At 36.0% G+C, this 13069-nt stretch overlaps 2 protein-coding genes across 8 annotated transcripts; both read left to right on the top strand.

Moving 5' to 3' along the window:
* The first annotated feature begins 380 nt into the window (after window positions 1-380).
* Window positions 381-9141, top strand: LOC121261055 (putative glucose-6-phosphate 1-epimerase). Of its 7 annotated transcripts, none has more exons than XR_005939817.1 (10): window positions 381-631; window positions 4277-4351; window positions 5475-5531; window positions 5609-5769; window positions 5954-6094; window positions 6680-6782; window positions 6860-6959; window positions 7424-7677; window positions 8692-8707; window positions 8837-9141. XR_005939817.1 is itself a non-coding variant. In XM_041163198.1 (9 exons), the coding sequence occupies exons 1-8, from the start codon at window positions 491-493 to the stop codon at window positions 7636-7638; spliced, it is 993 nt and encodes a 330-aa protein (XP_041019132.1). In that variant the 5' UTR covers window positions 381-490; the 3' UTR covers window positions 7639-7677; window positions 8837-9141. The 7 variants fall into 7 exon arrangements, 5 of the variants coding, with proteins under 5 accessions (XP_041019132.1, XP_041019130.1, XP_041019131.1 ...); XR_005939816.1 differs by having other exon boundaries at window positions 8668-8707; XM_041163198.1 differs by lacking the exon at window positions 8692-8707.
* A 2031-nt stretch (window positions 9142-11172) lies between these two features.
* On the top strand, window positions 11173-12766 carry LOC121261057 (peroxidase 16-like). The gene is made up of 4 exons (XM_041163200.1): window positions 11173-11421; window positions 11537-11734; window positions 11899-12064; window positions 12154-12766. The coding sequence occupies exons 1-4, from the start codon at window positions 11212-11214 to the stop codon at window positions 12558-12560; spliced, it is 981 nt and encodes a 326-aa protein (XP_041019134.1). The 5' UTR covers window positions 11173-11211; the 3' UTR covers window positions 12561-12766.
* Window positions 12767-13069: the final 303 nt, after the last annotated feature.

The raw sequence follows: 13069 nt of genomic DNA, 5'->3' as shown, positions 1-13069 counted from the left end.
GTTTCGGGTGTTCCAATTAAATTAAAAGTCTTACTATTTTTATATATATATATAAATTAAAATATTATTGATTTTTATATTAATTGATGTCATTTATGTTGATGATGTATTCAATATAAAAAATTCTATTCATCATTTTTAGATAACACACTTTTTTTTATTTTTTCTTTTTATTAAGTGTGTTATATAGATAATGAGTAGAAGAATTTAATAAGTTTAAAAAGAATAAAATAATAAAATTTATTTATTTATTTATTATTTTAGGAAAGTGGCAACGAAATAATCCAATAACGACATGGAGTCGAAATTTCCCGAGAAAAAGTAGCCCACAGGCCGACAGACGGAGTCGGGAGAAAAGGGCAAAAAACAAAAAAGAAAAAAAGAAAAAGAAGTTATCGGTGTCTTCGTGTCCGTCACTGTGATTTTATAAGAAAAAACGGTATATGAACGGTGGGATCTCCGAACGACACAAGCAGCAGCAGCTAAATCTATGAGTAGCGAAAAGGGTCTCTCTGCTCCTTTGGCGACTCCATCGGCGCCTTCTTACGGTCCTCCTACCGTTGAGCTCGGCAAGGGCGTTAATGGCCTCGACAAGGTCGTCCTCCGCGAGCCACGTGGTAGCTCCGCTGAGGTGCTCTAAAAGACGTCTTCCTCCCTCACCCCATTTTCGTTTTTTTTTTTTCAGAATGATATTTGCTAGTATTGAATCCAGTGTTTGCGTCTGATCCGATGCTTGATTTGGTATTTTCTTTTATGACTCTTGGGCTAGATTTATACTTCTTTCTGATAAGAATTTCAATTTTCGTTGCTTTTATCTATTTCGTGAATCTAGAGCTTCTTTGGTGGTTTCTGAACCTCACACACTCTGATCTGCTCCTATATTTACTTATACGCGTATGTATGCATGTATTATATTGTGAGTACTGCGTTTGAAATTTAATTGCATGTAAATCACAAGATCAGATCTCCGAAGAAAAAGTGCTTGATTCTTTTATTTTTTTTCTCTGTGGCAAATGCGTCTTTTAATTTGATTGAAAGCTGAGAAATCTGTTCATTGTAATTTGCTTTGGACTCATCCTGAGATTAAAAATTTCTCGGTCAGATCATTGTACAAGGTTATGTCGATCCAATCTTCTTAATATTTTCCTTGGAAGTGCATTTGGAGAAGTAAAGTGCCTCTCAAGGTTGCTTTTTTTGGCTGGTTGGCCTCTCAATGGAAAACTCTGACTATTGATAAGCTGAGAAAGCGTGGCATTATTATTATGGATTGGTGCTTTATGTGCAAAAGGAATGGAGAATCGGCGGACCACCTTCTTCTCCATTGTGATGTGGTTAAGGTTTTATGGGGTGAGATTTTTGTTAGGCTTGGTATTGCCTGGGTGATGCCTAGGAGGGTGGTGGATCTATTGGCTTGTTGGAGAGGTATTTAGGGCAATCATCAAATTGTGGCTGTTTGGAAGATGGTGCCATTATGTCTTATGTGGTGTATTTGGAATAAGAGGAATGGTCATTATGTCAACAATAGAGAATGTTCGTTGTTACTTTTGGGCCATGCCTAATTATGTGGATTAATAAATTTTCATACTTATCGAAAGAAAAAAATCAATTGAAAGTGAGGAAAATGATATGAAGCTGAGGTATTTTTTTGCTGGAGGGTTAATATCAAGTCAATCACATTCCAACCCATGCTATATGGATTATTCCGTGTCAAGCAAAAACAATAAGATTTTGATAAATTTGAGACTAAATGTTTTTGCACGGACATGTATTGGCTGTTTTTTTAAGAAACCCAAGTTAGTGTAGAGAGTAAACCTGTGTGTTATTCAACTTGTGATGCGTGTGTGGTGGTGATGGCTTCATCTCTGACCTATTGGGCAAAGTTGTTTCAAGGACTTAGTTTCATACGCTATCAATTTAAAGAAAAACTAGTTTTCTCGTACTTTATGGAGTATAAACATTCTAGTATTAGAAGGTTGGCAAGTATTTTGGGCTGTAAGGTTGCTTCTTTGCCAATGAAATACTTGGGCCTTCCACTTGAGGCCTCCTTCAAAGCTAAGGCTATATAGGATGGGGTTGTGGAGAAAATTGAGAGGAGATTGGCTGGTTGGAAAAGGTTGTACCTGTCTAGAGGGGGAAGAACCACACTTATTAATAGTACACTTTCTAACCTTCCCACATTTTTTTTTTCTCTCTTTTTCCTTTACCGGCAAGTGTAGCTAATCGAATTGAGCAGATTTTCTGAGCCTTCTTGTGGGGTGGAATTGGAGAGGATACTAAATCCACTTAGTCAAGTGGAATAAGGTATGTACACAGATCTCTAGTGGAGGGTTAGGATTTCGCAATCTGAAAATCTTCAATAAGGCAATTCTTGGGAAGTGGTTATGGAGGTATCATCAAGAAGGGGAATCTTAGACTATTATTGAGTTGAAGTATGGGAGTTTGCGAGGGGGTTGGTGTTCAGATGAAGTGAGAAGTGTGCATGGTGTTGGTCTATGGAAGAATATTAGAAATGGATGGGAGGATTTTACTTGGTTTATTAAATTCGAGGTTGGTGATGGTGCAAGGATCCGCTTTTGGCATGACTTATGGTGTGGTGATTCAGCTTTTAAGACCACATCTCCCTCTCTTTTTAGGTTGGCTCTTAATCAGGAGGCTTCAGTGTACGAGTTGCTAGATTGTTCTAGTGGGCTCCCTTTGTGGAATGTTTATTTCAGTAGAGCTGTTCATGATTGGGAAATTGGAATTATTTCTGATTATTAAAGCTTATTGTATTCCTTGCAATTTGGTAATTATGAGGTGGACAGAATGCTGTAGATGAAGACTGGGAATCGGAAGTTTTCTGTTCGGTTATTGTAGAAGGCTTTGTCAAGCCCAAATCATACTTCGTTCCCTTGGAAACCTATTTGGAAAACTAAGGTGTCTCCTAAGATTGCCTTCTTTGGGTGGACTGCAGCCCTTGGGAAAGTTTTGACGTTGGATAATTTGAGAAAGAGGGGTCTTGTTGTAATGGAATGGTGTTATATGTGTAAGAAGAATGGAGAATTGGTAGACCATTTTTTACTTCATTGTGAGGTGGCAAGAATGTTATGGGCATAACTCTTTCATAGAACAGGCATTTGCTTGGGTAATGCCCAAGAGGGTGGTTGATTTACTTGCACGTTGGCAAAGATGCACAGCCAATTCACATATTGAGGATGCATGGAGGATGATTCCACTATGTATCATGTGGTGCTTATGGATTGAAAGGAATGGTTTAAGGTTTGAAAACAAGGTGCGTTCTCCGGATGAGCTAAGAAGTTTCTTCTTCCATACTTTATTTCTTTGGGCATCCTCTTGCGTACTTAATGGAGCTTGTTTCAATGACTTTCTTGTATCCCTTTATAGCTCCTTTTTATGTAACTAGGTGTGTGCTGTTTGTATACCTCCTGTGTACTTGAGCTATGCCTATTTACTTCTTTTAATAAAATGTTATCTTACTTATAAAAAAAGTATTATTATATTGAGATTTTTCTATGGAATATGTTATAATCTTGTCGTGATGATATCGTTTATGTTAATGTCCATGCATTGAGTTTTTAAAAATGAAAGAAAATGGCTTTAAACTTAGATAGATATAGATTTCCTATTAATCAATAGGAAAAAGCTACTTTGCCTCCCCACTTTGCCCACTCCATTTGACCGCTGGTCAAAATTTTTTTATTTTTTTTTACTTAGTGATTAAGGAAGTGATTTTAAGTGTATTGGTGTATTTTTTTTTAAATATTTAAATGTATTAAAAAAATGTGAAAAGAAAAAAAGAAAAAAAAAAAAGCGGTCAAGTTGGGGCGGCATGGTAGCCGCACCCTAATCAATAATGCTTGCTCTTGTTGCATTTGATCTTTATGATATCTTATAGTTTTCTAGGTACTTACTTGGCTATTGCAATTCATTTATCTCAGCCTACTAATTCGGTGTCTCTCATGTCTACTACCTGCATACCTTGGTTGCTCCATTGTGCTTATTAATAAAGATCTTTTTACAATTAAAAAACTCATTTATCTCAGCTGTCATGACTCATCAATCTCTTGTATACTGTGTATTAGAATTGCATCCGTCCATGCTTCATAATGAGGTTAAATTACTTGTAAGAAAAAAAAAACTACATCTCTGCTGTCATTGAGTTATATTCTTTTTTTGTTGCGAGAAACTCTGCCCCTAAAATGTATTTAAAGTTTATTGATGATGCTGATTACTATTTCTATTAAAAAGAATATTGATTTATTCGTGGGTTTTCCAGGTGTATTTATATGGGGGCCATGTGACTTCTTGGAAGAATGACCATGGAGAGGAGTTGCTTTTTGTCAGTAGTAAGGTGCTATTTTCAGTTATTTATTTACTTAGGTTTTTTTTGTTAATAAGCATAGGCTATCAATATTAAATCTGACCTCTTTTAGATGTCTTAGTGGGCCAACCTCCTGATTTAGATGCCTCTTTTGTTTGGTAGATGTCAATGTGATAGCAAAAATCAAATAACTTGAGTATTGATATTGCAATGCATAGATTGTCTTGCTAGCTACTCATAGGTGGTTTTTCTGTAGACCGTGCTGGGCCAATTAAGTGTACAGCCAATAGTCATATTAACTGCCTTAGTTGGTTTTTACATTGTAATATGCTTTGTACCATTGCTGAGACTTGCATTCTTGGTTTTTGTTTCTAAATCTTCTCCCATCTGTGCAAGACTTAGGCTATGCCTTTCTGCAATTTTTAAGTAATAAAGTTTTCTATTACTTATCAAAAAATGTATGTGTTTTATTATGTTACTTCTGGAGATACATAAAAAAACAGAATACTAGATTAAGGCCTGGTTTGGTTTCACAAACCATCCCATCCCATCACATCTCATCTCATCTCATCTCAACATCCAAACACCATTCAAACACAAATATTTTTCAATTTCAAATTTTCAAATTTTTCATCTAATCATTACCTAATCATTACAACTTTCCAAAACTTCCAAACAAAACACAAAAATAATTTAACTTTTTTAAATCCCAAGACAAAAATAATATTAAAAAATTATATTCTAACTCTCTTTTAACTTTATAATTTTTTTATTCAACTTTTTCTCTCTCCTTTTCCAAAACCCCATAAAAACCTTAACTCAAACCATTTCACTACTATTCACAAATTATCTCACTACTATTCACAGGTTTCTCAATCTTATCCCATCTCATCTGTGTAACCAAACGAGGCCTAAAGAATCAGACAGTTTAATCTTGCAATATCAGCCTGCTGAGCTAACCTGTTAGGTTTGTTACATTTATCTTGCACCTTTTTCTTTGTAAAATGATGGGAAATTACCGTTAGTAACATGCTTGACAAATTAACATACTTTTTTTCTATCTATTCATGGTAACAATGCGAAAGGAGCTAAACAAATTTTGTGATATGGTTTGTAAATCATTGAAAATGAATATATGTTATGTCTTGTGCAGGCTGTTTTTAAGCCTCCAAAGGCAATTCGTGGAGGAATTCCAATATGCTTTCCTCAGGTATGTTCTTAACAGTTATTTCTTGCTTGATTTGGTGGTATTTATCGTGAGCATTGAAATTTGCTCTGTATATGCAGTTTAGCAATCTTGGTTCTCTTGAGCCACATGGGTTTGCAAGAAACAGGCTTTGGGCAATTGACACTGACCCACCTCCTTTTCCTACAACTACTTCCAGTAAGACTTTTGTTGATTTAATCCTTAAGCCTTCTGAAGATGATCTGAAGATTTGGCCTCACAGGTAAGCACTGAGAGCATTTTTCATTTAATTGATATTTTTTTTCAGAAGCTGTTTTTCTGAAACTGGATGATTGATTCAGATTGGAATCTTCATGAATCATCACTTTTTTTTTTTTAAAAAAAAAAATGTAATTTTTTCATTTTCAAAACTGTTTAACTTGTCTTTCTCTATATGTTAATTTCAGTTTTGAGTTCCGTCTGAGGGTAGCACTGGGCCCTGGAGGAGATCTGCTATTGACATCTCGCATCAGAAATACCAGCACTGATGGAAAGCCATTCACATTCACATTTGCATATCATACCTATTTCTCTGTTTCTGATATCAGGTGATTAACAACCTTGGTGTGCTTCTTTACTTTATCAGTTAGTAGTTTGGTGATAATGATTCTTTTTTTTTGATAAGTAGGTGATAATGATTCTATCAGGTTGTTTATATCATTCATACACTTCGCCCTTTTTACCTTTTTTCTTTTGATTGGTACTTACCCTTTTCACTTACAGAACTGTATTCTCTTATTAAAAAAGTTTGTATTATATACTATCTCAACAATTAGAATATAGAGATACAATCAATCAAGGTTATAATTATTGATGCCCTTGTGAATACATTAGCATCATTTCACAGCATATTGGAGGTTGTTTCCTATGCTCTCTGTCTAATCCCAGTGTACGGTGATCTCGCTATATTATAAGCTTGGTTTTGGGGTGTTCACAACTTTTGTTCACAAGTAAAAATCTCACTGAATATGGCTTGATCCCAATACCAATATGTATTACGTTTTAGTGTTTTTTTTTTTTTTTTTTTTTTTTTTTTTGTTTGCAAAACAAACGACAATTTTTGGATAATGTATAGCTGAATTTATAATCTACCGTTTTACAATGTATATAATAGCTTAATTTACTGTGTCCAGTGAAGTTCGGGTAGAAGGACTGGAGACGTTGGATTATCTTGACAATTTGCAGAATAGGGAGCGTTTTACCGAACAAGGGGATGCGATAACATTTGAATCAGAAGTGAGTTCAGCAGTTTTTACGCATTTTGCTTATGATTGTTTGATTCTAATGCTTGTATATGTCGTGTTGGTTAATAGGTGGACAAGATATATCTTAGCACTCCTACAAAGATTGCAATTCTGGATCATGAAAAGAAGAGGACGTTTGTACTACGCAAAGATGGACTTCCAGATGCTGGTAATTTTACCATGTTCTGCTGCTATGCTGATAACATTATTTCATCCTATGGGGCTTGAGTTCAATATATCGTTTACAAATTATTAATGGAAACTCAAGTTTCTTCTCATAAAGTACTTAGCCTGGTCTCTCTTCTATGTGATTCAAATTACTCTTCACTTATCATGATAATTAAATGGAGTTTTGTCTTGGATCAGTGGAAAGAGCATTCCTTCAGTCTTTAGGCTTTACTTGCATGTAAGCAGATATCATGAATATTAATAATTTAAGATAAATGAAGCAGAAAATGATCTCTTGGCGAAGATAAACTCAGAACATTTGGGATGGGAAATACTTGATGATATTTTTATATAACCTAAGAGTTCAAAATTTTGAACTTCCTGAACTGTTATTTGAAACAACTTTCTCACTGTTTTCATATTATCTCGTATATTTTGTACTTTGTACCTTTTTTCCTCATGCAGTGGTGTGGAATCCCTGGGATAAGAAGGCAAAGGCTATGGCTGATTTTGGAGATGATGAGTACAAGCATATGCTGTGTGTGGAGGCAGCCGCCGCCGAGAAACCTATCACACTGAAACCTGGTGAGGAGTGGAAAGGAAGGCAGGAGCTTTCTGCTGTTCCTTCCAGTTACTGTAGTGGGCAACTCGATCCTCAGAAAGTTCTCCGGGGAAGCTGAAGATCCATCACCCTGGGGCCTGGACCATATCCTGTACAGGTACTTTTGGCCATTCAAAGCACCTATTTTGTTGCATGTAATTGCTGGCACTCTTTCTATCAAGCTTACTTGTATGGTCATTTTCCTGGTTCACTTTCCATAAACTGTAATTATTATAATGATGAGCTCCCCGTCCCGTATACTTGGGCTTTGTCTATTTTATGCTCAATAAAATTTTGTTTATTGATTAAAAAAAATAATGATGAGCTCCTTAATAAAAAATATGCTGAGGCGGGGAGGTCCCTTTTTTCTCTTGCAATTAAATTCCTCCTTATAAATTCCTTCTTGCGTGCTAATGATAAGGCAAGGTAGATTTTGACATCTGCTTTGTTGTCAAAAGAAAGTTTTTTTTTTTTTTTTCAAGTTTATTTTATGTTTAGAATCTTTAGATGCCTGTTATGAATCCCATCAGACATCAAAGTCCCAGCCCCTGAATCCGCAATATGAGTTAATATGCATCATTTTATTTTCATATGAACTGTGCCACTATCCCTTGGTATCGGTTCCATATAATTTTAATCACACTTCCATTTAACCTTGGGGCCCTGGGGGAATGGTGGTCATGCTTTACTGTAAATATTAAACTAGAAAGAAAATAATGTCATGCAACCCAGATACTGTTTGACACTTGAGGATTGTTGGGTCCCATCTCCATCCAATACGACATTAAGACAATTGCATTAGGCATCCACCCATGGGCATGTTTTTTTGTGGCCTTGGTGCTCATCATATCGTTGACCGTTTTCTTTTGCTTATTGTCCAGAGCGGCATGGTTCCATCAATCTATATGTTTGTGCAACCTCAATGCTTGGATGTTGAACCTTTATGATTGCTATAGATTCCTTCAATATCCAATTGGATAATTTTTGTTGTGGATATGCTTCTAGGAATTTATGTTTCTTTGCAACCGTAACAAGCTTTTGTTTAAATTATTTGGACAATCATAATCTCTCACATGTACAAATTGGTTCTTCTTTTTTGAATCCGCAGTATTGATTCATGAGGGTTTTGCAGAGACATTGTTCTGCAGGTATTTTGTCGCAACATGTAGCTGGATCGTGACAGCAACTTTGTCCAGCATTCTGTTTCTCTTCTAGAATTTAAGAAAGACAGGATTTATCAGTAGATATGGCTTGAATAATTTGCTGCTTTCTTTCAGGTTTGGTTTGGGGAGGGATAGGGATGGATGTGGGAAAGTACATACGGTTGGGAAACTAAGTACCTTCCATTTGAAAGGAGTATCTTTCTTGGGTTGAAAATAGGTTCCCTTTTAATTGGAACCTTTGGGTTATGTTATTTCTTGCTTTACAGTCCCTTGTGATGTTGATGACGCAATCAGAATTATTGAACATCGCCTTGAATCTCTGTATTTTATGCCTATATAATAAAAACAGTGTTGAGAACTACATGATAGGCTCATGTGGTATAATAATACATGAGGCATGCATGCTTAGGATTTGGCAATTTCATGATTATGATGGAGTCGTCTTTTCTTATCTCTAATGGTAGTTTTGTGAGAATTCATGATAGAAAAGGAAACATATTATGAAATAGGTTTTTTTTTTTTTTTTGGTTGGGGGGGGGGGGGGGGGGGGGGAACATAATTGATTGAATAAATTGGTATATTATATACTTAAAACTAAAAATATAGGATTCAAAGACGAGTTAGCTTAGCCGGTTTGGATTGAGAGATGAGTTAAATCATCTCATCTCAACTCATTTAATTACTATTCACAAACCATCTCAACTCATTTCTTTCTCATCTCATTTCTGAATCCAAACGGACGAAGTTTTAGTGAACTATTATTTATTTCCTTAAGTGTAGCTTTTTTGATACGTTAAAAATGAGTTGAGCCAGGATATTTCTGAAGTGATTTTAATTTTTATGCTTTAGCTGAAATGCGTATGATAAAATGGAGTATGGTATATTTAATATTTGACAAACTACGATTGGAGTTAATTGTTCCATTGATAATCACCTTTTTTTGGGGTAATCAAAATCAACTCGCTATCTTACCTCCCGTTTTCAAGCTTTTCTTCTTGACGCTCTGAGGCTGTCTTGTTCTTCCAATCAGTTTAGGGGCGTTTTTGCTTGTATTTTAAGCTTCAATTATTATTATTATTATTTTCGAAGGAAACCTACTTCAGACAAGATGGGATTCGATGGGATTCATGTCATCCTTTTCTTTTTGGGGATTTTTATTTTTATTTTATGAACATACATTTTGTAGTTTATCCAGACAACCATTGCCACTGGAGAGCCATGTGAGCTTGTATTATCAAGTCAAAGCACTAATATTCCTCACTAGTTGGTATGTTCGTTCTTGAGATACCTTAGGTAATGCACCAATACTTGTTATTCTTTTATCACCTTGATAGAGGTTTGCAAGGAAAGAAAACTCTTAAAAGTCATGTCAAGAATATTACTTAATCAGCCTCACTGTATCATCTCCAAGTTGATCCATGTTCTCCCATGATTCCAAATCTTACACAATTAACTTATTGACCTAACCCATGTCTAGACAATGGAATAATTTAAAAAATAATGTTAATTTGTCCAATTTAAACCTCATAAATTGTCGGGGATGACAAAGTTCATGAGAATCTATTCAAATATTGGGCATTTTTTTTTTTAATTATTTATCAAATATTGGGCATGATAATAAAACAAACTAGATAAACTCAAGGACGACAATGCATGTTGGCTTATTATAATTGTTTCTTGGATGTTTTAGATGAAGTCAACAGCCTTTGAGATTATTAAGTGGCATGATATTACCTCATCAATAAGAGAAAAGCCAAAATAAAACATTGCCTTGCACTGTCACCAAAGTGTGAGGTGCAAAGCCCAACAAATTAAGGTCAAAAGACAAGGTTCTGATCGAACAAGCTCACAGCTTGTAAAACGAGGCCATCGTAAAAGATGGTAACTAAAAACCGTCGACCCAAATTTGGTTGGTAGAGTTGCACATGTAGTGTGAGATTGGAAGGTTATTGAGAATCATATTATCCAACATTTAAAATGGAGATCAGGTTGTCCTTTCTTTTCTTGTCTGCTCAACTATTCTATTATCTTACGCCAGATATCGCCTATTAATCCAGAAATCCATGCATTTATTTTTATCCCAATCTTCCAATCATTTGTAGGAACTTTAACTAACCCCATGTTATGCTTAACTTATTTTCTGTCCTACAGCATGGCAATAAATTATATTATTGTCACCAATCGAGCTCTCTTCAACTAATTGTTATCACCGAAAACCTTAGCCAAATTACAGAACGCATGTCCCACAACCGGCACCTAGCTAGAAAAGCAGCCTTTATTGGCAAAAATACGTCAATCAACAAGGCCAGAGTGTCCCCTAGGATCTTTATTTCTTTATCTCAACCACCACTATTATTCACGTTAACACAATAGATTATAAATAAATAAGAGGACCAAATTCAATCCTCTATGGCATCAAATTTCCTGTATAAGTAACCAACCCCTCAACCAATACACGTAGTATGGCATGAGGACGGCAACAAAAAGTGATGGAAACTCGCGGCCTCATTCTTATGTCATCTTTGCTTCTTCCTCTCCTCCTAACTACTACTTCAGCTCAACTTAGAAGTGACTTCTACAAAAACACATGCCCCAATGTGGAAGCATTGGTCCGATCAGCTGTCACAAAGAAGTTCCAGCAAACCTTTGTGACTGTTCCAGCCACTCTTAGGCTCTTTTTCCACGACTGCTTTGTCCGGGTTTGTAGGCTAATCTTCATGATCATAATCTTTTGGTTGTTATTAGGCACGTTTTGGTTGGAAAGATGTTACCAATTTATAAGTGAGATATTGGCTTCTTCTGGTAAATATATAGGGTTGTGATGCTTCGGTGTTACTTGCCTCGACAACAAATGCAGCGGAGAAGGATCACCCTGATGACATTTCTCTTGCTGGTGATGGATTTGACACTGTGAACAAAGCTAAGGCGGCTGTTGATAATGATCCTCAGTGCACAAACAAAGTTTCCTGTGCTGATATACTAGCTCTGGCCACTAGAGATGCGGTAGCATTGGTATATGAGCTCCCCATATATATTTATATGATATATATAAACCTCTGGCTTGTCTCTTCAATTTCATAAATAATTTACATATACAGTTGAGCTCCTAATATCATATTATCAAGCATTATCACATGTTCAATAATCCTATGTGCTTTGCATGACATGTCATGCAGGCAGGGGGGCCATCTTACACAGTCGAATTGGGGAGACGTGATGGGAGAATATCTACAATTGCGGGCGTTCAAAACCATCTTCCTCATCCTGATTTCAATTTAGACCAGCTCAATGCCATGTTTAGCCCACACGGTCTCACCCAGACAGATGTGATTGCATTATCAGGTACCTGAAGTCTTCAAGCGCAATATTGTTTAAACCTCTTGGAATATGCTATATAAATCCCGACTTCTAAAGTTTTATGTTTCTGTTAGGTGCGCACACGGTTGGGTTCTCTCATTGCAGCCGTTTCTCCAAACGAATATACAGATTCAGCCCTCAAAACTGGATTGACCCGACACTAAATCTAGCCTATGCTTTACAGCTAAGACAGATGTGTCCATTAAAAGTTGACCCCAGAATCGCCATTAATATGGACCCAACCACACCTCAGACATTCGACAATGCCTACTACGGAAATCTTCAGCAAGGAAAAGGTCTCTTCAACTCTGATCAAGTATTGTTTACAGATACAAGGTCAAGACCCACTGTCAACTTATTTGCATCAAACAATGAAGCTTTTAAACAGGCCTTTGCAAGTGCTATCACAAAACTAGGCAGAGTAGACGTTAAGACTGGAAATCAAGGTGAGATTCGACGTGATTGCACGAGGGTGAACTAGAAGCTGGGAGTTTCCCTTTTTCCCTCAACTTTCTTTTCTCTTCAAGTTACGTACGATTTTAGTTTCTTGATCAAGTTTTGTGATTTGATAGGGTATCACTATCTGTATGAGCATCTCTGATATTTCAGTCTTACGAACTTGTGATTGTGAGTTCATAATGTAATAATGATTAATTCAGTCCAGGGCCGGACAAACAAGTACGTGAAAGTGCTCATTTTCTAAGAACAATTCCATTCACTTGTAATTTCAAGCTCCGCTATCTAACTATCAAGATAAATGATATCACATAATCTTGACGATCAGATATTGATAGAAAGAATGTTACAACTTTTCGATAGTTGAAAGTTGTAATGTGTCAGTGTTAATAATTTGAGGTGCAAAGTGTCAAACGCATGATAAATGGAGGGTGCAAAATATATTAAAATAAATAAAAGTGATTTTTAACTTATCTAAACATTCATGCAAAAATATAAGATAAATGATATTTGCAGTCGCGCTGCACAATCTCT

The sequence above is a fragment of the Juglans microcarpa x Juglans regia genome, chromosome 4D, assembly GCF_004785595.1.
Source record: "Juglans microcarpa x Juglans regia isolate MS1-56 chromosome 4D, Jm3101_v1.0, whole genome shotgun sequence".
Taxonomy (NCBI): Eukaryota; Viridiplantae; Streptophyta; class Magnoliopsida; order Fagales; family Juglandaceae; genus Juglans; species Juglans microcarpa x Juglans regia.
The sequence above is the reverse complement of the archived record's forward strand: the minus strand, read 5'-3'. Positions and strand labels throughout refer to the sequence as shown.